The sequence below is a fragment of the Furipterus horrens genome, unplaced genomic scaffold, assembly GCF_987537825.1.
Source record: "Furipterus horrens unplaced genomic scaffold, mFurHor1.1.pri manual_scaffold_6, whole genome shotgun sequence".
NCBI classification, from domain to species: Eukaryota; Metazoa; Chordata; class Mammalia; order Chiroptera; family Furipteridae; genus Furipterus; species Furipterus horrens.
Window position 1 is genome coordinate 90,095,129 of NW_028327176.1, and position 22,718 is coordinate 90,117,846.

Genomic DNA, 22,718 nt, shown 5'->3' on the forward strand with positions numbered 1-22,718 from the left:
AGCACAGTCTAACGGGGTCCAACGTGCCTGGGAGATTGGGACAGGGTGGAGCTGAGCCCAGGGCCGAGCGGAGAGTCCAAGGACCTGGGATCTGGGGCAGTGAACTCTGGCCCACCCCACTGCTCACGCCTGGCTCCAGGAGTCCCAGGGTCGGGGGAAGACGTGGTCCTTAGGATGTTCAGGTTTTTTCAACCATTAACACCAGCAGGTGAATACCAGCATTGTAACTGGCAGAAGTGACCTATGATTCCATTCTCCTATTTAAACCTTTACATCTTGGACCCATGAAAACGATGTGAGACAAGATGAGGCAACGTTAGGGGACAGCAGGCTAAACTGGGCTGTGTAACCTTGGGCAAGTCACTCGCTGTCTCTGACCTCAGTTGTGTTACCTATGAAAGGAGAAGTTGGACAAGTTGGTTTAGATGGTCCCTCCCACTCCGGTTACATAGTTGTGGGTTGGAGATAATGAGAAAGGCTATGGGGCATGGGTTCATCCTCGACCAAAGTAAAGGAGATAGAAGTCTCAGGGAAGATAGAAAGGGCAAGGATTTTCCTGCTGAACCTGTTTGCCAAGACCCCCTGCCTGGCCCCTTTGCTGTGGAATTGTCGAGAACCCCAGACAGGACTCGGCCAGGAGTTTCCCTGCTCAGAGCAGTCAGAGCTTTGAGTCCCAAAGTCCAAGAATCTTTATCAGCTTCCCCTGTACAGTGTGATTCAGGCCAACTCAGGTTCAGCCAGACGGGGTTTTCTGGAGGCAAGAGGCAGAGGTGGTTCCTCCTTCCAAGAAAGCAGATGCAAACCCAAGAAGTTCTGTTTTTCATTAAGTGAAAACACTCCCTTGGCTTTGTCCCCAGCCTCCCCTGGGGATGCAGGGGGAGAGGCTCCAGCCCCCTCAGGAGGCCTCAGTCAGAGCTGGGGGCTGGGAGGCAGAAGGGAGAAGCTGGACCGACAGGACAGAGGCATTGTCACGCTTGAGAGCAGCTTTTGGTCGGCAGAGCTTTCTTAGCTAACGTAAGTGCTCTTACTGAGCAAGCGTACCCTGAGCACGTTACAAATGTTGCCTTACTAAAGTTTTCTGGTTCTCCTGTGAGGTCAGTCAGGGCAGCATCCCCGCTTTACAGATGAGAACCCTGAGGCTCCAGGGAGGTGGGACACCTTGCCCAAAGGCACATGGCAGATACAGGTGTAAGAGCGTAGGAAGCCACAGGTGGAGGGAGTGGCCATCTTCACTGAGCCACAGTCACAGTGTCACCAACGGACTGAAAACTGAGGACAAGGGGGTTGTTCCTCAAAGATGCCAAGGGCCGTGGCCTCTGCTTGAAGAGCGCCAAAGGCACTCAGAGTTGCTAACAGAAAAGAGGGGGCGGCACTGGGCTCTGGAGAGACATCCCAGCTCTGCAATCTCTGACTCTATTTCCTCATCTTTAAACCTCACGGACTTGGTGTATGCATTGAATGAAAGAAAATACAGGTGGGACCCGGAGCGCAAGGCCTGCACACAGTGAGCACTTCAATGCCAAGTATCGTTGTTATTATTACTAAAGGTTGACAAAGCGATGATCCTTCTGTCCGTTTTATACATCAGCCCGAGGGCGGGTTTTCACGAGCATGCTCCTTTGACAGCTGAGGCAAGCGGAAGCTCAGTGAGGGAACTCTGCTTCCTCCTGTAAATTGAAGGAGTTGGGCTGGCGCTCTCGGCCCTAGCTGGGCAGGTAGTCAAGGGGAAGGCAAGGAGAGAGTTCACCCTGTGCCCCTGCCCAGCCTCAGGGCTTCCCTACCCAAAGAAGGATGCCCCCCTGACAAGGTCCTGGATGTGAGCCTCCCAGTTCTCGGCAGGTCCCCGTCGCCAGCAGCTTTAAGGTCCAAGACGACAGCTGTGATCCTGTCAGTGCAAAACCCGCCGGGGGATCCTGCTGCCTGGGAGGAGGCAGGAGGCCGTGCAGCTTAGTTGCCTTCACGGGAGACTCAGCCTCTGGTCCATCAGTGCCTGGAGTCCAACGCTCCTCATGGAGAGACTTCCAGCATCTCCTCCTTGAAATCCATCTTGGCTTGCTCCTGGCTCTCCAGCTGCTCCACGCAGCTGCCTTTGTCCTGGATGATCTCACCCGGTATCTTTAGAAATCTGGAATTCAGGCCCCAGTTGCAAATCAGCTTCTGCCCCAGCTGCGGGGGCCTCCAGCCCACCCAACCCCAGCCCTGCTTCCCCTTCGCACCTCAGCCCCAAAGCTACTCACCTGAACAGAAGTTTCTGCCCGGGCTCCTTCTTAATGATGTTCAGCTTATAGTAGTGGCGGAGGGCACGTGACATCTTCTCGTAGGTCATGTTCACCCGGTTCTGGAAGGCAAAGCAGTCCACATCACACCCGACTCCCACCCCGCTCCTTCCAGGCCTCAGTTTCCACACCTGGAAGGGAGCAGCCCAGAGTTCTGTGAGGGCCCGTGGGAGTTCTCTTGAGTCTGGAAGGAGAAAGTCAGGGGGATGTGGGGGGAGAAATAATGGAGTGATTCTCTCATCTCTCTGGCTGAGAACCCTGGGGCAGGAGCAAATCACATGTTGCTTTTAAATAGCAAATGTCTCAAGCAGTAACAAGTAAATATACATTTAGCTGAAAATGTAATCAGAGAGATGGCATGGTGAGGGGGCACGAGGGCCAAGTCACTTCCTCCTCTCTCTGTGGGGTGGACAGTGCAGCACAGGGGCAAAGCGGCTGGGCTTTGATGTCAACTGAAGCCCCAGCTCCACCGTTTAGCAGCTGTGTGCCCGTGGATGAGTGTCTTTACCTCTCTGAATCTGCGTTCCCAATTATAAAATAAGGATAAGAACATCTGTCTCGCAGGTTTGTGGGAAGGATTAAATGGCTGATCTATGAGAGCGCTTAGCACGGTGCTTGGGATGCACTGTGTACTCACTAAATGAGTTTACTAGTCTCTGAGCCTCAGATTCCCCCTGAACTCTGTGGCGATTGGACCAGATAAGCACATTCAAACTTGAGTCATTTGCATCCTTCCAGCCACCAGCACTGCTGAAAGGCAAAATAGAGGATGGAGCTACCATCTGGGTTCAAGTTCCCACTCTGCCACCTCCTGGCTACAGACTCTCGGATGAGTTGATAAACCAATCGGCACCCCTCCCCCTTCCCCATCTTATAACACCCACCCTCAGGGGGCTGCTCTGAGGAAAAGCCCTGGGAGCAGGGCCAACGGATCAAATGCTGTACCACTTAGGGGAAGGCTCCATATTGCAGATTATCATTATTGTTAACAGTTTTCTTTAAAAGACTCATTTGTTTTTACTTAAATGAATTAATTTATAGACAAGAACACTTGCTTTATATCACCACTCTAACTCACATGATCGTTAACATGATAATTAAATTTTTAATTCCTGATTCTTACTAAAATAAATAGTTATTAGACTCCCCTGGCAGACGCCCATTTAGGTATGGGCCTTCCTCACACCGGGAATGCTAGGCTCACTGATTCCCAGGCCTTTCCAGCCCTGACACAAGACACTCCCGCGGGGCTTGAGACCTGGGTTTCTGTCCCAGCTTCTCCAGAACCCGCTTCCTTGTCTGGCCCAACCATTCCCCAGTGTACTTTGTGCAGTTCATGTAAATGTGCTGTGAAAGGCTCCAATGCTAAGCAAAGGTGGGACTAAACGATTAGAAAGCCAGACTCCCAAGTTCCAGGAACAGTCCCCATCGTCAAGAAGTAACTGTCTGTCCCTCAGGATCTCCCCAAATAAAACGACCCCAACAGTTTCTGGAGCTGCTGGTGAAGCCCCCATCAGTTAAGGACTGTGCCCTAGTGCTGAGGGGTCCACTCTGAGTCCCCGGCCCTGTCGCCTTCTGGATATGTGGAGACCATCCCTTCTGAGGGCTGAAGTTCACCTTGTGGTTTCCCCAGAGTCTGGCGAGCCCATTGGGATCCACAACTCGGAAAATCTTGGCGTTCTTGTCCTCCCACCTGATGTAGGCCTGGTACCTGGTGTCAGAGAGCAGCTGGTACACGTAATCCCACAGCAGCCGGCAGTCTGCAATTGAGCACAGGGGTGTAGACAGGGCGCTTGCCTGGAGCTGTGAGGATGGGCATCAGAAAGGCGCTCTGGGGCCCCCGTGTGCAGTAGGATGGTGAACATCAGGGGGGCGGGGGGCATTCAATCACCCTGACTCTAGGGGATCTCTACCTTTATGCCCAGGAAGAGATGAGGCGATGGGCTCAGAGAGGTACAGATAAGTCCCAAGGCGCCAAGCTCCTGCAGGCAGAGCAGGGAGCCTAACCCAGCTCTGCAGACCACAAAGCCAATGCCCTCCCCTCAGGGGCAGGCAGCTTTCAGGTCTCTCTCTGTCCCTGGCGCAGTCACTCAGCCCCCTGGACTCCGCTAAATCAGGTTCTAGCATCCGTCTGCATCCTAACAGGAGATTCAGGAAAACCAGATGTGCCACTGCAGGGGGTAGTAGCAGAGAGAACCCAGGAGCACCTCGATTTCTCTTCCACTACAGGGCCTCCAAGCCAGTGCCCTCATGTGGCGTGATGTGAGCAGGAAATGACATGACAGACAACAAGAGCGACAACAACCTTTAGCACAGTGCCTGGTGCAGAGTAAGCGCTCAAGGAATGTTATGCATTATTATTTTTAAAAACTCAAATAATTGTGTTTTAGTGATTCCCAGTCATTTCCCACCCAGAAGTCAAGCTTCTTCCCCCTCTGTGGTGTCTTAGAAGAAATATAGTGGCCTCAGCATGGCTAGAAAACACACTTTGGTGCTTATCTGTCAGTCTGCTTGCCCCTCTGTAGGTCAATCCTTTGACAACCAATGCAAAATGGGAGTGTATCACCTGGTTAGAGCTCAGGCTCTGGAGCCAGGCTGCCAGGGCTCACATCCCAACTCAGCCACTTACTGCTGTGTGAGTGTGGGAAGGTCACTCCACCTCTCTGGGCCTCCCTTTCCTTATCTGTGGTGGGGCTAATAATAACACCAACCTCAAGGGCTCTTGTGGGATTAAATAAAGAACCATGCCTGGCCCATAGTAAGCACTCAACTATTTAAAAGTAAATAAGGTTTTAAATGCTAACCTGACTGACGGTCTGACTATGACTGGCCTAACTGTCTCTGCTCTGGGGACAGGGTGGTCTTGGCCATCCCAGGCAGCACTGCTCGCTGTGACCAGATTGTGGTCAGCACACAGGACAGTCACCCCACACCCCTCCCGCCCAGCACAGACGGATTCTCGTGTCCCAGAGCAAAACCTCCCTCCTCCTTGTCATGTGTGACCTCGCCCCAGGCCAGGGCAGCACGGCCTCCTACCCACCTGCAATCCGGCCGTCGATGGGGGCCTTCGGCATCGCAGGGAAGGAGCAAACTCCCTGAGCCCTACAGCTGAGCTCTGCACAGCGAGATAAGTCGAGGGACTCCTCCCTGCTGAGGGGGCACCTGGCCAGACCAGGGGTGTCCAGGTGGCTCAAGGAGTTGGTAATTCCCAGATCTGGTGGCTGCTGCAGGAGGCCTCTTTGGGGTCCCATCTGGGAGGGCCCGGTCCCCTCTGCAAACAAATGAGCACTGTTGATTCTGTGGGACCAGTGCCTCCCCTGGCCCAGGCCCCCATAATGACATGCCTGGGAGCCCAGCGCACAGCACTCCTAAGGATCTTCTTCCACCCAGTCCCTGGTTAGAAGGGCAGGGAGGCAACGGAGGGCACGGGCAAGGGCCAGACGGCCCCGGCGCTAACCCCAGCTTCCAGACAAGTAACTTCATCTCTCAAGCCTGTTCTCTCATCTGTAAAATTGTGCACAAAGCCAAGGGGTGACGGAGCCAGGTCCAGAGCCCAGGTGCCCTGTATCTCTACCCACTGTCTTCTCTGTGCACCCAATAAATATTTATTGAGAACCTTCTATGAGCCAAGTATTATTCTAAGAATCTTGGGGACACATTACTAAACCCCCAGAAACCCCCAGCCTTCATGGAGCTTATATTTTAGTTGGGGGTGGAGGGAGATAGATGATTAAAATAATAAAGGATATAGAAACAGTGTATAATATGGAGGGTGAAAATAAAGCACCATAAGGCAGGCAGATAGGAAATCCTGGGAAAGGTGCAGGTGCACATTGGTCAAGGAAGGTCTCGCTGACATGTTAACATTTGAACAGACACCTGAAGGAGGTAGAGGAGTGAACTATGTGGGTATCTGGAGAAAGGACTGCCAGGCAGAGGGAATAAGTGCAAAGGCCCTGAGGCAGGAGTGTCTCTGGCCTGTTCAATGGAGAAGGAGGCCAGTGTGGCTAGAGCAGCATGAGCAAAGAGGGGTAGCAGAGGATGGCAGAGGGTCAGAAGGTCATTGTAAGGGCTGTAGCCTTGACTCCAAGTGGGATGGGAGCCATTGGAAGATTTTGAGCAGAGCAGTCACAAGACCTAATGAATCTCTCCAACTGCTCTGTTGAGTACAGGTCATACGATATCAAGAGTAGAAGCAAGGAGACCAATAAGGAGGTTCGTGGCTGGGAAAGAAAGAAAGCAATCAAAGGAGACATCCGACATTTTCCCCAGAGCAATTGGAAAGGGACAGGAAGACTCAGGGGGAGGCAGGAATCAGGTGCTTGCTTTAGGAGTCGAGTTGCTGTTGGAGTTGACGCCTGTTCAACATTGCAGTGGAGGGGAAGGGCAGGCAGTGTGTGGGATTCAGAGAGGTCCAGGTATACATGGGAATCATCAGCACGAGATGGTATTTCCCACCCGAGACTAGGTAAGAGTACTCAGGTCTGAGTGCAGATAGAGAAAATGCTCCCTGAGCTCTGGGGTACCCCAACATTTAGAAGTAGAGCAGGAGAGGAGAAACCAGGAGACTGAAAAAGAATGACCAGTGGGGCATCCTAGAAGCCAAGGGAAGAGCAGGGAAGGAGGATAACCCACTGGGTGGGAGGCTGTGAGAGGTCACAATGAGCAGACTGATCATCCTCGGTTCAGGTCTCTAGAGACCCTGACGAGAGCAGTTTCCATGGAGACATCAGGAGAAAAAGAAAGAGAGGCACTGTACAAACAACCCTTTGCTGGAAAAGAGAGCAGAGAAATGAGGAGGTGAGAGGCAAGGCCCATTGGCCACATGTTTGCACCACAGGCTGGGGCTCCCAGAGGGAGGGAGGGGTGGGGCAGGGAGGAGATAGGGAGCACCCACACCTCTGCCTCTTTCACAGCTTTGCCTGGAGGAATCCCAGCCCTCCCAATGAGGCCAATTGAGAGGGTCCCTGAGTTCCGTTAAGGGCCTCCTCACCTTCCAGGGAGTAGCTGCAGTGTGGACTGGGCATCTTCTGCTTAAAGACCCCTCCAAACAAAGGGCCACATACCAGGGCTTGCCGCTGGGTCTTGATGTACTGGAGCAGCTCATACAGGACATCACCTGGGGAAGGGGCGGGAGAGGGGCTGCTGACCACGCTGGGTGGGGAGGGCTGGCTGCACTCCCCTGCCACCTGCCTCTTGGGTGGCATGTCCTGTCATGAGCTTCGTGCTGATGGAGATGAGAGGCAGTAGTGTGGTAGGGGAGACAGGGCCACAGGGAAAGGGCTGGGAAAGTGGGGGAGCAGGACAGACCCCTGGGGCTCAAAAAACAACAGCCAAATTGACTCCTCTGCTGCTGGCTGGCGCTGGCTGGGAACCACCAGACAAACATGGATGGGAAGAGGGGCGTCAGCAGTGCTGGGAGGTGAGCATGATCCTCAAACACGCGCCCCCTCCTTCTCCCTCCCTGAGCCTACCTGGGTTTCCGTTGGTTTAGAGCAAAGCCAGGGAGTTTCCAGACCTGAAGCTGGCGCGCGGAGCCGGAAGTCGTCCTTGGTGAGGATGCAGAGGGCGCGGCCGTTCATCTCGAAGCCGGGCTCGCTGGTGCGCTGCAGAGAGTACTCCCGCTCGGCCCAGCGCAGCCAGTGCAGCACGTCCTCCCGGCTCCAGAGCGCGGGCTGGATCCCTGCAAGCGCAGGCAGGACGCGGCTGAGGGGGGCGCGGGCGCGGGCGGGGAGTGGGGCCCTGCCCCATCCATATCTCATCCGCGGATTCAGGCCCTTGCTTGAATGTCACCGCCGCAGAAAAACCCACCCTGAGCGCCCTGTCTGAGCAGATGCTCTCTTGTCCTGCCCCGAATGCCCAGCCATTGTCTCTGTCACCGTGTCCTGTTCTTCCCCTTCCTGGCACCTCACTTTCTTTTTAATTATACTTTACATTAGATATAATTATGTATTTATGTTTATTATTATCTAGGCAGCATTATGTATGCATTCACTTATTTATTTGGGGGGCCCCTCCCACCCACCCCCTTTGCCCCCAGCCTGTCTTCCAATTATTCACTTAACAAATGTTTAATGAAGAACTACTCTATGCCAGGCACTGGGCTGGGTGTGCGAGGGCACATTGTGTATGTATCCCAGGACAGTGCCTGGAACATAGTATGTGCTTGATAAACACATGTCAAATGATTGCATTAATGACCAACCTGTCCTACAAAGAAGGTGTTACTGCTACTGTTTTCCAAATAAGGAAACTGAGGCTCCCGGAGGTTAATTGGCACAGTGGCATGAGGCACACCAGGCCTGTCAGACTGCTGTACTCTTCCACTCCGTTGTGTCAGTTCAGACCTGGGTTTGCTCAGGGAGCACCCCGGGGGCAGGAGAGTCTCCACCTACCTTCAGCTTGCATGTATCTCTGGCAATACCCAGACAAGTGGCTGCCTTCTTTTATTCCCCCTACACTTCTGCTCTGCCGATTACTATGCTCCTAATGCCAATTATCTGCCTCCCTATCCTAGCCTGTTTAGCAGGGCCAGAGCATGACTCTCATGTGCCCTTGGCACTCTTGCCTTCATGGGCCCCTTCCTCCACTAAAACAATTTTTCAATTTTATTTTATGACTTCACTGGCAAAAAGGCGAGTATATTATATATATTAAAATATTTTCTTTCACCTAAAAGTGTTTTTTCTTCTGGTTTCAAAAGAAATTGGAATATTTTCCTGGGCCCCTGAAAGGACTGGGCCCCCATCCCTGTGCCTCTGTGATAGGTCTGGCTGGTGCTCTGCTCTGTGTGGTGCTTTCTCTCTCAGGAGCTCTTCGTCCCTGTCAGGACCCCGGCCATGGGAGAGGGGAAGGAACCCGGGGCTCACCGGGCCCAGTGTGATGGGTAAGGCAACCGAGGCAGAGGAGAGATGCAACCGTCCAACTCCACACCCTGGCAGTGACACTAAGCCAACCTCTGACTGCCTTGTTCCCAAAACAACATAAGAGATAAAAGTAGTTTATACGTTTTACAAAATGTGCATCATCTACTCATTCATTCATTCAGCCAATATCTAACAAGCACCAGCCTTGTGCCAAGCACCATGCCACTGCTGGGGACAGGGCACAGAGCGAGGCTGGCAGAAGGGAGGAACTCCAGCAAGCAGGGACTAGCTCATAACAATCCTGATCAGCAGCACAAAGGGCAAGTGCGCTGTGCTACGTACAAACACAAGAAGCAGGGCTACACAGCCCAGCTTGGAAGGAAGGACAGGCTTCCTTTGCCTTATTTCGGAACCTAAGAATGAATAAGGAGGAAAAGAATAAATGTCTGAAATAAACCAAAAAGTTATTGAGGTGGGGAAATATAGGTGACAAATGAGCTTTGTGGTACTACATACCCCAAAGTCATGTAATTAAGATCTGATAGTATTAAATTAAGATTGACAAGAACCACTGGAAAAGAAGGAGCCCAGAGGGTTGTGTGTGTGTGTGTGTGTGTGTGTGTGCGTGTGAAAATATGACAGAGGTGAGCTTCCCATTCAGTGGGAAAGGACAGTTAATTTAACACGTGGTGAAACCACAACAGGCCCCCACATGAAAAAAATACATTTGGACGTTCACCTCCTACCAGTCACAAAAAATCAATTCCCGATGGATTAAGGCCTAATGACTACCTCAGTAGAAGTAGAAATAAGAAACCATATTGACTAAATAAGTGTAGAGGAGACCTCAACCATGACAGGAGACTCAGAGGCTATGGCAACATTGATTTTTGTATGTATGACAAAGATAGCATACACAAAGCTAAAAGAGACAGACTTCAGGGAAATACCTGCAAATGACAGAAGCCTAATGCCTATGATCTGTCAAGAGCATCTTTAAATATTTTTAAATATTTTATTTATTTATTTTTAGAGAAGGGAAGGGAGAGAAAAAGAGAGGGAAAGAACATCAATGTGTGCTTGCCTCTTGCACACCCTCAACTGGGGACCTGGCCCACAAGCCAGGCATGTGCCCTGACTGGGAACTAAACCAGCGACCCTTTGGTTCGAAGGTCAGCACTCAACCCACTGAGCCACGCCAGCCAGGGATCTCAATGTTTTTTAAGACAAAAAATCTTACCTCAGTTCACAGGGGAGCAGGATAGCTTAGCACTATTGACACTTTGGACCTGAGACTTCCTTGCTGTGGGCCTTTCCAGAGCGTTATAGACTGTTTAGCAGCATCCTTGGCCTCTACCCACTAGAAGTCAATGGCATACGTGCACACACACACCCCAACAAGTTATGACAACCAAAAACGTCTGCAGACATTGCCCAATGTCCCCAAGGGGCAGAGAGCAAAGTCGCTGCCAGTTGAGAACCCTTGCAGTAGAGCAGCCCCACTAATAACGTGGGAAGAGGTCACCTCACTAGTCAGGGCCAGGCACAATCACAGAAGAATGAGATGTCATTTTAGTAACACCTGCACCTGGCAGAAATGCAGGGGAAATGATGCCTTGCTGGTGGAAATAGGAAGGCGGAGCCTCGGGGGGAGTTCAGCCTGTGGATAGAGCCAGACACAGAAAGCTGTGTGTGTAACACTTTGAGGCCACATGGGTTGAGATTCAGGAGGTGTCTGAGCCCGGCGGACACAGCCAGTCAGGGCTTCTGGGGCTCCGAGGGCCAAGTGGCAATTGCATTTTTTTTTTTTTTTTTTTTGCAACATTGCCTATTTAATAACATTTAAGGCTGTCAGTCTGAAAATTTGAAACTATGGTTCCTGAGTCAGAAGTGCCCATTTTCCTGTGTTTGGCCAGAGCATGGGAATGGATTTTATCCCCACCCCAACACCATGCTCCTGGCTGTTCTGCCTCCATAAAATAACTTTAACTACACTAAGAGGGGAAAACCCTGAACTTGCAGACATTATCAACCATAGATATGGTTCTGCTCCCAGCTCCACAGAGATGGGCAGGAGACTTCTCAAGCTCCCTCTGAGGGACACTGAGGTCACACACAGCCCACAGCAGAACCTGAGACCTTGAAGCCTGTCATCTGCCTGCAGTGCAATTTGGTTTTTCTTTCATTATGTCCTGCTCTCTTGTACCCCGACCTTGCATCCCATTGCTGCCAGCACCTCCAGTCCAGTGATAAAGAAAAGGGACCTTCTGTCCCATGTCTTCAAAGAATGATACGGTTAAAAGGCTTTTCAGATAAGACTTTCACCCTAGGAAAGGACCAGGTTCCAAGCAGTGGGTCAGCATGTGGCCAAATCCCCAAGCTCAGGGTTTGGTCTCCAGCTCAGCCCCTTACTAACCAAGTCTCTTAGCCTGTTCCCCCTCTGAGACATGGACTCATAGCACTGCCTCTCTGGGCTGCTGTGCTGTCTGAGGAGGAGTGTGGTGCTGAGGTTAGGAATCTAGCATTTCCGCTCCTAAGTAAAGACCTAAGAGGCACAGTGACCGAAGCCACCGAAAGATATGTATGCAAATGTCCACCATGGCTCAGTTCACAATAGATGAGAACTGGAAACATCCCACATATCTGTCAGCCAGAGAATGGACAATCAGAATGTGATGTTTTCATGCAATAAATGCAGCCCGGTAATGAACCAGAAAGTATAACCAAATGCTACTCACAACACGTGGATAAAACTTGAAGATACTATGTTGGGGAAGGAAGCCAGGCTTAAAACTGTGTTCAAGAATAAACAGGGCTCCTCCAGGGAGAGAAATGAGAAGTGTGGTCACCTTTTGGAAGGGAATTAACTGGAAAGAGGTACAAGGGAACTTTCTGGGGCACTGGAAATGGTCTAGATCTTAATGTACATGGTGGCTACATGGGTGTATACATACATCAAAACTCATGGAGTTGGACATTTAGGATTAGCACACTTGACTATATGTAAGTTATACCTAAAAAACAAGTAAAAGTGAAAACATATAACAACAGAAAGTGCCCATAATGATGCCGGGCCAGCTGGGACCTAAATGACTGTGTCTCCATTTCCTCATCTGGACCAGCTTCAGCAACTAAAGCAAGAACAGAGAGTGCCAGCCACACAGGGCTGTCACGAGGACTCTGTGAGAGAGTCCATTTAACGTCCAGTGTCTGGCATGTGGCATGTGCTTTCCAAGACAAACAGCGCTCTTAATGTTAGATGAGGTCACAAGTGTAAAATGCTTGGCACAGGGCCCAGTGCACCTAAGAGCTCAGCAAGTTCTGGTGAGCATTAGCTAAGTTGTTGACTTCCCACAGAAGTCTCCCTGACCTAGTGACTGAGATGGGCCTGGCTGGGTCTTCCCCACCAATCTAACCAAACCTCTGGGGCTTCACATGCAGAGCAGCCCATGGCTTCTCCCTCTCTCGGCTGTGTTTCCAGTTCCCTCTCACCAACCATCTTTGTCTCTCAGGACTCCAGCAGGTATCACCTTGCTTTCCCTGCCCCAAGATTTGCTCACTGGGAATTTCCAACTTGGTTGGCTCCAGTTTGGGGACAGATCTGAACAGGGACCCCACTGGCTGGGGCAGCTGGAGGAGCAGCCTGTCCAGGACACGGTGGGAGGGATCTGGACACCGAAGAGTCCACACTCCATCCCCCACCCGCAGAGCAGGGTTGGATGTGGGGGCTCCCCACCCCCCTCAGCTGTATACTGGGCTTACTGCTTCCTCATGTAGTCACTGCACGCCCCCCCCCCAACTAGAACGTCAGTTCCATGAGGCACAGACTCAGTCAGTCTCCAGCACCTACAGCAACGCCTGCCACATAGTAGATGTTCAATAAATATAAATTGCCTGAATGAGGGAGCTGAGTAAATCATTGAGGGCCATAAAGGCCTCTGGGCATACTGACGAACCCCCTCTCCAGCCCTCCGGCCCCAACCAACCAGGTCCCTCTTCCGACACTTGCTCAAGAAACTCTCTTTCACTTTCTTGCTCAAGAAACTCAAGTGGGTCCTAACTATCAACCCAATTAAGTCAAAACCCCTCCACCTTGGTTTCAAGACCCCCTCGAACTGCCCCTCCTCACCTGATCAAAGCTGCTTCCTGCTCCTCCTCACACTCCCTGCAGATTACCAGGTCAAGTGACCTCCAGGAGCATCAGAGCTGGACCAACCGCCAGCGTCCAAGTCAGAACTAACAGCTGGCTTCTACCCACCTGGCAGGGCCTCCAGGACGAATGCAGGACACAGTGTACAATGTTTGGCTGGTCTCCTAAAAATGCGAGCTGTCATCATCTGATGCTGGAGGCTGTTGCTCAGTGTGAGTGACAGCTGTAGGTTCTGAGGGACGTGGGTTCAAATCCCAGCTTCACTATTTTACTGGTGGTTGACTACGGACAGAATCATTCACCCCACTCTAAGGCCAGTTTTCATATCCATAAGGTGGGGATACTATCAGAACCTACTTCCCAGGTCCATTGAGTGCATTTAATTAGATGGTGTATGTATGGGATACGCACAGCACGATACCTAATCGAGAGTAAAAACTCAACAAAAGGCCCTTGTTACAATTATTGGCATTCTCATGGGGGGAGGCTGCCTGAAAACAGAGGGACTAGCTCTGCCATCATAACTGTGTTTAGCATCAACATTGTCCTTAGTTTGTTTCATGACACTATCTGTCCAGGTGCCCCTCTAATGTGTCACACCATTGCTTGCCCAAGTTGTTTGGCCAGCACTGCTTTTCTTGGTAATCACGCTCAGCTTTGTGGCTGTCACCTGACTGGGGGAGCGGGGCAAGCGCAGACAGCTGTGCTGTCCGGCACTAAGGCACATCGACAGGCGGAATGGCAGAATGGAGTGAAAACCATCCAGGGCTTGCCTTGGCCTCTTCTCAGAGAAGGGGTCTCTTCCATTTACACAAAGATTCATACGGCCCAGCCCACGCCCTGAGTTTAGAAGGAAAGGCTCTTTGTCCTCAGATTGTTAGTTCTGGGAATTTCCCATCTGTTTGCTGTTTGCCATTGTCTTTTTCACTGTCAGGTCATGACACCACTGTCAATACTCACAGCTTCCAGAACCTTCTCTTCCAGTCTCCATTCTCCCCACTCCACCCCACCTTTGTGCTTTTGCACCTGCATCCATCTAACGTACTGCCTCTAATATGCCATGATCCAGGGCAGCATTTCTCAAGCCATTCTGACCTCAACCCACAGTAGAACATACATCTTATATCCTGACCCATACGCTTACATACAGATAGTCACAACAAAGTGCTCCTGAAATCACAGCTACCTCTTGATGTACTGATACACGTTATTTCATTTTGTAAACATACTTACGTTGACCCACTAAGTTGATTTCACCTCCTTTGTGAGTCTTGACTAGCACTTTGAAAATCACTGCTAGGATTTAGCTGCATAACTGAGGTCCTCAGATACACTACCAGGAGCAGCAGCAACAGCACTTGGAGTTTACTAGAGATGCAGAATCCCAGGCCCCACCTGGGCCCTACTGAACCCAGGAGATTCACAAGCACATTAAAATTTGAAAAGTCCTGCTCTAGGATACCAGGAAGCCACAGTTGTTAGAATTGTATCTGTTAAAATGAGTGTCCAGGACTCTCCTAGAAGTGAAGGGCGTGAGCTTGAACAGGGCCATGAAAACTCTGTGGGAGCCCCCGGGGGCCCTTTTCCCTCACTTCCCTGCCAGGGACTTGCAGAGATGCCACTCCTTTGCAGGTGACATCTGAAAATCAGAGGTGGGGCTCATGTCTATTCCTGTGGCTTAGCCACAACTAGGAGCTTTGAAAGTCAATGTCAAAACACAAAGATAACTCAATCCTTCTACGTCCAAAAGTGGGGAAGTTCACAGAACTTTCTTCCAGGAATAAGCCCCTAGAAAACAAAGACTCAGGACCAAGAACTAAGAGTTCTGGGTTGGGGTCTCATCTGATCTTTGACATCAAAGATGACTCTTGTCTCAAGGAGTCTCAGTTTCTCTGTCATCGAATGAAGCTGTGCTGGTGATTGTGTCTAAACTACCTCCTCCCAACATCCCAGAGTTGTCCCTTGAGGTGACATCGTCTCCTCCCAGATTTGCTCCCCTGTGACCTCAGCCTGGGTTCTGTAAGTGGTCATAGGGTGGGCACTACCTTTGTGGCTCCTGACTCCACCTTGGGCAGACCCTGGGGGGCAGGGCTCAGCGCTCTCTCTCTCTACTTGGCATAGTCGTGAGTCTCGTTCTGTGAGTGGGGATTACTCTGCCTGAGGCCTGTGAATCCCATCCCTCCACCCAGCCCACCGACTGTCACTAGACATCACAGTCGTCCTGCTGCCCATCTCGTCAGGCAAACAAACAGAGAGCAAGCCTTAGGGCCCCTAGCTCATGTGCTGCACTTGGCACTGACTCACAAAGCTAAATCAGATTTGTCTTGTTTGCTCACCTTCCTGCTGAGGCAAATCAGTCCTGATGGTTAGAATGGAAGCTGGAGGTAGAGGATGGAATGGGGCGGGGGACTAGGAATAAATGTCAGAGAGATGCCCAGAAAGGGAAACCCAATTTCCAGAAATGCAAAAATTGGGCTGACATCACCCCAACTGTCGGAAAGGTCAAACTCTCATTAGGTGTCAGCAGTTGGCTTATTTGGGATGTTGTTGACAGGAAAATGAGTCATTTAGCCTACTCTGTCTTTTAAGACTGTTAGATATTTACTAAGGGCCAGAACTGTGTTGTCTGAATATTTTCAGAAGTAAATATGAGTCATGGAGTCTGCTAGGAGAAATACAGAAGACGCCGCTGGTGCTCCACCCATGGCCCTTGGCTCTCACCTCTACACACCGAAGACGGCCAAACGCTGCCCTTTACTCTGCACCTGACTCAGCCAGTGAACGGGGCAACTTGGAAAGCTGGGGAGTCCGTACCCCTGGAAGCAGCCATCATCCCATCAGGATGAGAAATGAGTGGATAAAGACCCAGCTTTCTTACCCCTGGGTTGGGATAACACAGGGTGTGTTCTCACTGCCCCTGAGAGGCCCCCACTGGGATTGAGCTCCAGTTGCCCACAGAGCTAACTGGCCTGAGAGAACACTTTGAGCTCCTTCTCTCCTCTGTGGAGTATTTCCAGGTGTGCTTCTGAAGAAATCTAACCCAAGGCAATAGGACTAGTACCTAAGGAGCTCTATCTAGATAGGTCCCATGACCCTGTGATCTGAGCTGAGTAACCAGGGAACAGGCTGGTTCAAGAGGGGAGGAAATTCCTGTCACTAGAAATGCACATAAAGAGGGGCCCCATTGAAGGGGGCCTCAAAAAATGAAAAGGCTTACATAATTGTATTTACCAAGGTGGTGAGTAAAGTTTTGAAGTCCCTGCGTCTAGGCCTTCTCACCCAGTAGTCTTGAGCAAGGCACACAACAGAAGGCAGGGGCTGAAGGGTACTTGACCCTGAGCAGAACACATCTCCTGGGCCTCGGCTTTCTCATGTGGACTGTGAGGAAGTTACCTGAGGTGGCATCTAGGGTCTCTATGGGCTTTGACACCCTAGGACTTGGTGAGCCAGTTGTGGGAGTGGTCTTTGAGTATGGGGGAGGCAGTCACGGGGAACAACCCCCGAGGGCCCTGTGGGGGCTGCAGAGAAGTCCCTCCCTCTCTGAGTCCCAGTGTCCTCAGGGGCTGTGAGGGGATTGGATTAGATAACCTTTAAGGTCCTTCTCAGCAACAACACTCAGGGTCTTCAAGTCTGTCCCCAAGGTCCTGTTTTTCCTCATCATTGTGGCTTGGGCTGGGAATGGAGCCCAAATCCTACCCTCTATGTAACTGTTGTCAAATATTTCCTTGGAGCAGCCTTGAGCCCCAAGCTATCAGCCAGAGCTGACATCCGGGTGAAATGAAACAATAGAGGTTCCTTACAGAGCTCTCGCCCTGCTCCCCAGACACACACCACTTCCCTCTACGCTGCTTGCTCTGAGCCACCAGAGAGCCTCCTCCACACTCTGGGCTTCTCTCCTGTCCGTGCGCATCCATGTCTTCTTGGTCCCCACCTTTCCTCTAAACATGGAAAGACAGGCCCTGTTCCCCATTCAGAAAATGCCAGGCAGCAGATAATAGAGGCACTAGGGGGCAGCAGGGTCCTCCCAAGGCGGGTGCAGTCCTACCCCACCTTCTGCTCAGTCCTGTCAGCGCCTCAGAAAGCCTTGCTGGCCAAGAAACCAGAACGGTGTGAAATCAATAAAGCAGTGTTCCAGCCATGGGTCCAGTTGAGCAGGAAATGGCCCGGGTGCCTTACAACCCAGGTCAGACGTGCCTTCTCACAGCTGCCAAGACCCCCACCCAGATCAAAGACCCGGCCCCTCAGCCACTGCCGATCCCATGACTTCCACGGTTTAGGAAGTGCATTTAAAAATTTCTTAGAAGACTATCAGCAGGACTAAGGTTTAGCCTGAACATGGAGGGCCTGTTGTGATCTTCAGCATGTCATTTAGCTTTTCTATCCCTCAGCTTTGCCATTTGAAATACCTTCATCCATGGTTACAAGTTTCCTCAGGCAAGAGCATTATTTAGAAAATGAAATAAAGGATGTGGCCAATACATTTCCTGTGGTTATTTTGGGGGGGAATTGTTTGGTTGGTTGGTTGTTTTTTGTTTTTTATTGTTTTACAACCTACATTCTTTTAAATTTTTTTTCCATTACCATTTATCCCATACCCTCTTCTATCTCCACCCCTTCCCCCACCATAACCACCACAATTTGCAGGTGAATTTGATTATTCTATATATATTCTTCTTATACTTCTCTGCCATTTCCCAATTTTTGCTAATAAGTACATGACACTTGTAACAATAAAAATTAAACATAATTATTTAAAAGAGAGTTCTATGGTACATACAACTGTTTGCTGTTTAGCCCCATATGGCTTTCTCACCGGCAACATCCCCAACTCTTGGTCTTTAGGCTGGAAGGGACCCAACTGCTCATCGGATCCCAGCCCTCCTCATCTTACCAGGGAGGAGACTAGGGCCCTCACACTTGGTCATGCTAGCTGTATTCTCTTCAGGAAGAATTCACATTTCCCCCCACTGACTTCCTCACCAAGGAGTAGTTAAAGAAAACCCAGCAAAGAAATAGCAAATGGAGGGACGTTAAATCCTTAGACAAGAAAAGTTTATGCATCACATTTATGGCCTTTAAAAATATTACCCTTTCATCATTTGCTGCTCTTGTTATGCTTATGCAAATGAACAGGATAAATTAAAAATGGACTTAATGTAGTCCCTTTAAAGACAAGGAGAGTAATCTTAGGGAGAAAAATCAGTATTCAAGGAAAATCACAATGATCAGTGGCAGACTGTAAAGTAGGGCAGCTAACCGTCTTAAAAGTTTCTTCTCATTTAAAAAATGGTTTCACTTGAAAATTAAACCATATCTGTGATATCACCAAAGAGATTCAAGTTGCAGGCAAGTAGAATGTCAAGTGCCTTGCAACTGTATGTCTTCCCAATAAGACAGTCTTACAGATTTAGAGACTTTTTTGTTGGTTATGTTACATAAATTAACATGTGTTTTCTGTTTTCAAAGGGCATAAGCCTATGACCGCATTACCTGAGTGATTGTCTGTACGCATAAGCCTCACTTAATCCTCTCTGCAGCGCTGCCTCCGGAGACTCAACAGTTTGGCTGAACTAAATGGCTGAGTTGGTGAAGAATGGGGTGGTCTGTGGGCTTCACTTTAAAACTGAATTCTCTTTTCTATCCTAATGGCTTGGACAGAAAGGGCCCAGAGGTCTGAGAGGGGGGAAACATAAACTATTTCCCTCAGCCCAAACTAAATAAAATGGGCAAAAGGGTTTTGGACAGGAGAGATGTGCCTAGCACACCTTCCTCCAAAGAAGCCCCCTTTTTTTTTTTTTTTTCTCCTAATGTGGAACATTGAAAAATTAATCCCTGCCTTTTGCCACCTAGTAGTTATGGATTGAATGATGCTTTTTAACCCTTTTTGCCAAATCTGTTGCCCCCAGAACACAACAAGGATGCCAGCCTGCTAAACCAAGCACGCCGTTGTCCGGAGACAGCCAACTGACCTGGAGTCTGCACAATCCTTCCCCATGTGGGAAGGCCACCCTCCCCTCCACACCCCCACTGTTATTAGGGATTTCTGGACCCAAGGGTAGGTAGGACGACGACCATGTCCAGCTTGAAGCAGCTAGAGGAGCTTGAGACCTTCGCCCATTGTCCTTTACAAGATTACAAAGGGTCTTAATATCTGAGAGGGAGGGATAGTTATTTTTTACGAACCATGGGTATGGACTTGGGGGGGATGCTGGGGGAGGGAGATACTGGGTGGAGGGGAGTAAAGGGGAAAAAATTGGAACTACTGTAACAACATAATCAATAAAATATACTTTAAAAAAAAAAAATATTACCCTTTCTCCTCCCCTCTACTCACGGAGTCTTCCTGGCAGCTTGCAGATCCTCCCCTCACCCAGCAGGTTCACTTGGGCTTCACATCTGGCTTGGGCCTGGCTGCCTGGAGGTGGTGTGGCTGCCACAGGGCTCACAGGAGAACCAGCCAGTGTTCCCTCCTGGAGAGAGGAAAAACCAGGGCAGTCAAAGGTGAGCGCATCTTGGTGTAGCATCAGTCATCCTTAAATGTACTAAGAGGTTTTTTCCAAACGGAAAGAACATCTATCTCCATGTCTACCATAAAGGTAGGAACCATGTATGTCTTCAGCTCAATACCATTAACATCTTGTACATAGTGGGCACTTGATAAATTTCATCTTTCCTATTTCGGCTTTTCATGCATGTGCCTAACCACCCCAGAAGGTTGCCCTGCCAAGACTTGATTTGTAAGCTGAAAATCTGAGGGTCTAATAATTCTCAGGGGGAACCTGAGGGGCCAGGATAAAAAGACCTTAAATCAGACATAAAAAATTAAATGCTCTTTTCAAAAGAGAAAAAGAAAGGATAAATTTCTGAATCCCAAAGTCCCACCAAGGGAAATCTGTATCTTTACAATTTTACAACCAGCCTAGCCCTCAGAGGGTAATGTAGCTCATTCATCAGGATGAAGGGATGAAAAAAGTGGCAGGATTTTGTGGAAACAGTAGGATCCTTGGGGCTCACTCCCAGTCGCAGGCTGCCATAACATAAAAAAGTGAAAGTGAAACCAGTCCCAGCAAGAGTCATTTGCTCACTCTAGGACGTTCAAGAGTGTTACGTTCATCTCTTTGGGTCTGAGGAGGGCAATCTGCAGTAAAAGTCAGCAAAGCAAACTCCAGAAACCGTGGTCACTGCAGGAGAGAATTCAACACCAATTGGGGTAGTTCCCATTTTATTTCTGGCTGCCCCTCACCCTGCCCTAATTGGTGCTGTTTCCCAGGTAACCCAGCCTCAGAGGCAGTGGGGGACTTGCCAAGCTGGAGGAGGGGCTCAAGGCCCAGGACTGGCCTTGGACTTCCAGGAAGATCCGTGTGCTCTCCTCCACCCTCTTCCAAGCAAGAAGATGGGGAATCCCAGGGCTGTGACTGCCTGCCTGCCTCGGAAAGGCCAGCCAGGGAGCTGTGAGTTAAGCTACGGATTTCTGCATGAAGGCCAGGGAGGAGTGTGATAAACTACAAATATAAATATGGATCTTGGGGAGGGGGCAGGTAGAGAAAAGGCTTAGAGGTGGGACGGGGTTCCCAGGGAAAAATGGCAACTGGAGAGGGATTGCTAAGGAGAGGGGCTGCTGCGTGGTGGTTGTGTGTGCCTGCTGTGAGGGCCTGGCTTGTGCAGAAACTTCCAGGTCTTCTCATCTGGTTGATATAGGGGTGAGGAGAAGGAAAGAAGGTACAGCACACAGGAGTTTTAAAAAGAGAGTGAGGAGCTAGAGGGGAGTGAGGGGCGGTAAGGGAAGGACGGTGAGGTTGGGGAATGTGTTGGAAAGTGAGATTACAGCCAGGAAAAAAAAAGGTCTGATAAAATGAGTACGGAAAATGAGGTGGTGGAGAAGGGATGGAGTCAGGTGGCTCGGCTGTGTGGTTCAGCTGCCAGGCTCTTACCTGCATTACAGGTGGAGGTGTGGGGGCCACCCGGCTGTCTGTCGTGAGCGCTCCGAAGCCTGTGGCCGCCGGGCCCTACGCCAGCACTCCCGGACTCTCGCTTCCCAAACCCCTAACTTGGCCCGGAAAACTGAAATGTCTCGTGGGAGAAAATGTCTTTCTAGAAGTGCCGGGTAGTGTGTCCTCTGTTCCCAGACCAGCAAGCGTGCAGGCGCTCCGGTAGTCGCTATCCTTCCGGGAAACGAAAACGAAAGAGCGGGATGCGGCTTCCACTCCCACCCGGGCGGGCTTGGGGGAGGGCAGGCGCCAGCCCCTGCGGGAGCGGAGACCCGGGGTGCTGTGGCTCACATCCTCCCGCCTGTACGCAGCCTCTCGGGCAGCCTGGCCTTGGCTTCCAGGGAGATGAAAGGTGGGATTCTACAGGGTCTGGGGAACAGAGGCAACGCCTGGTCCTGGGCTCAGGAACACGACCCCATATCAAGTTGCCTCTGTGCGTCTCCGCTGATGGATAGGAGGGGGGCCAGCTCATGCTGTCCATTTAGACTAGCTGCTTCCCCTAAGAGGTGGGTGACCTTTGTCCACATGGCATGTAGCCGGGTGGAGGCCCCGAGGCCCCGGGCGGAGAGCCACCAACAGAGGTGGGGTGGTGTTCCTCTTGACCTAGACCCCAGTACTCAGTGCATCCCCACTGGCACCTTTTCCCAGCCTCAGTCTGCGCGGGGCGTGGTGCCCACCTGCCCATCACTGTGTGCACCTGCCTCAGCTTCCTCTGTCTTTGAGGGGAAACCTAGAGCGGTTGTAAGCACTAAACCAACACACCCACGGAAGAAAAGGAGGGAAGAAGCCTTAATAACCTTCGGCAGAAAATTTGAGGTTGTAGATGCTGTTATTAATGTAAAGAAGGCTTAACATGAGCTCCCAGAAGCCAATAAGAACACAGCCAAAAATACAACAGAAAAATGAGCAAAAGATATGAATAGGGAGTCCACATAAAACAAAATGTCCAATGGTCCCTGGACATAGAAAAAGATGCTCAGACTCACTCATTGTAAAAGCCGTGCAAATTCAAGTTATTCTGAGATATCATTTTTTATCCATTTAACAAAAATTCAAAAGTTTAGTAACATAATCTGTTGGAGAGACTGAAAGGAACAGACACTTCACTGGATGTACAAAGTGTTATGACCCCATGGAGGGCAGCACAGCAGGATCTAGCAAAGTTACAAATGCATTTACCCTTCATCCAGCATCACCAACAGTAGTATTACACACTACCTTTTGTGTGCAAATATATACATATATATATATATATATACAACTATATATATTATATGTATATGTACAAAGACACTTCTGGAAAGATGTGTAATAAACAACATAGCTGGGATTCAAGATAGAAAATAGGAGCAAGGGTTTCCATTACAAACTTTTTAATATTGTTTTGATTTTTGAACCATATGATTAAATACCTATTCAAAAGGTGAAAGAAAAAAGA

General features: G+C 50.2%; 1 protein-coding gene across 1 annotated transcript; it reads right to left on the bottom strand.

Moving 5' to 3' along the window:
- Positions 1-1,512: 1,512 nt before the first annotated feature.
- On the bottom strand, positions 1,513-21,512 carry ETV7 (ETS variant transcription factor 7). The gene is made up of 8 exons (XM_090282302.1): positions 21,224-21,512; positions 19,627-19,762; positions 7,795-7,959; positions 7,270-7,395; positions 5,317-5,547; positions 3,894-4,036; positions 2,238-2,338; positions 1,513-2,125 (listed from the first exon to the last, which is right to left on the bottom strand). Exons 1-8 carry the CDS (start codon positions 21,227-21,229, stop codon positions 2,008-2,010), a joined length of 1,026 nt encoding a protein of 341 aa, XP_090138428.1. The 5' UTR covers positions 21,230-21,512; the 3' UTR covers positions 1,513-2,007.
- Between the last annotated feature and the right edge of the window lie 1,206 nt (positions 21,513-22,718).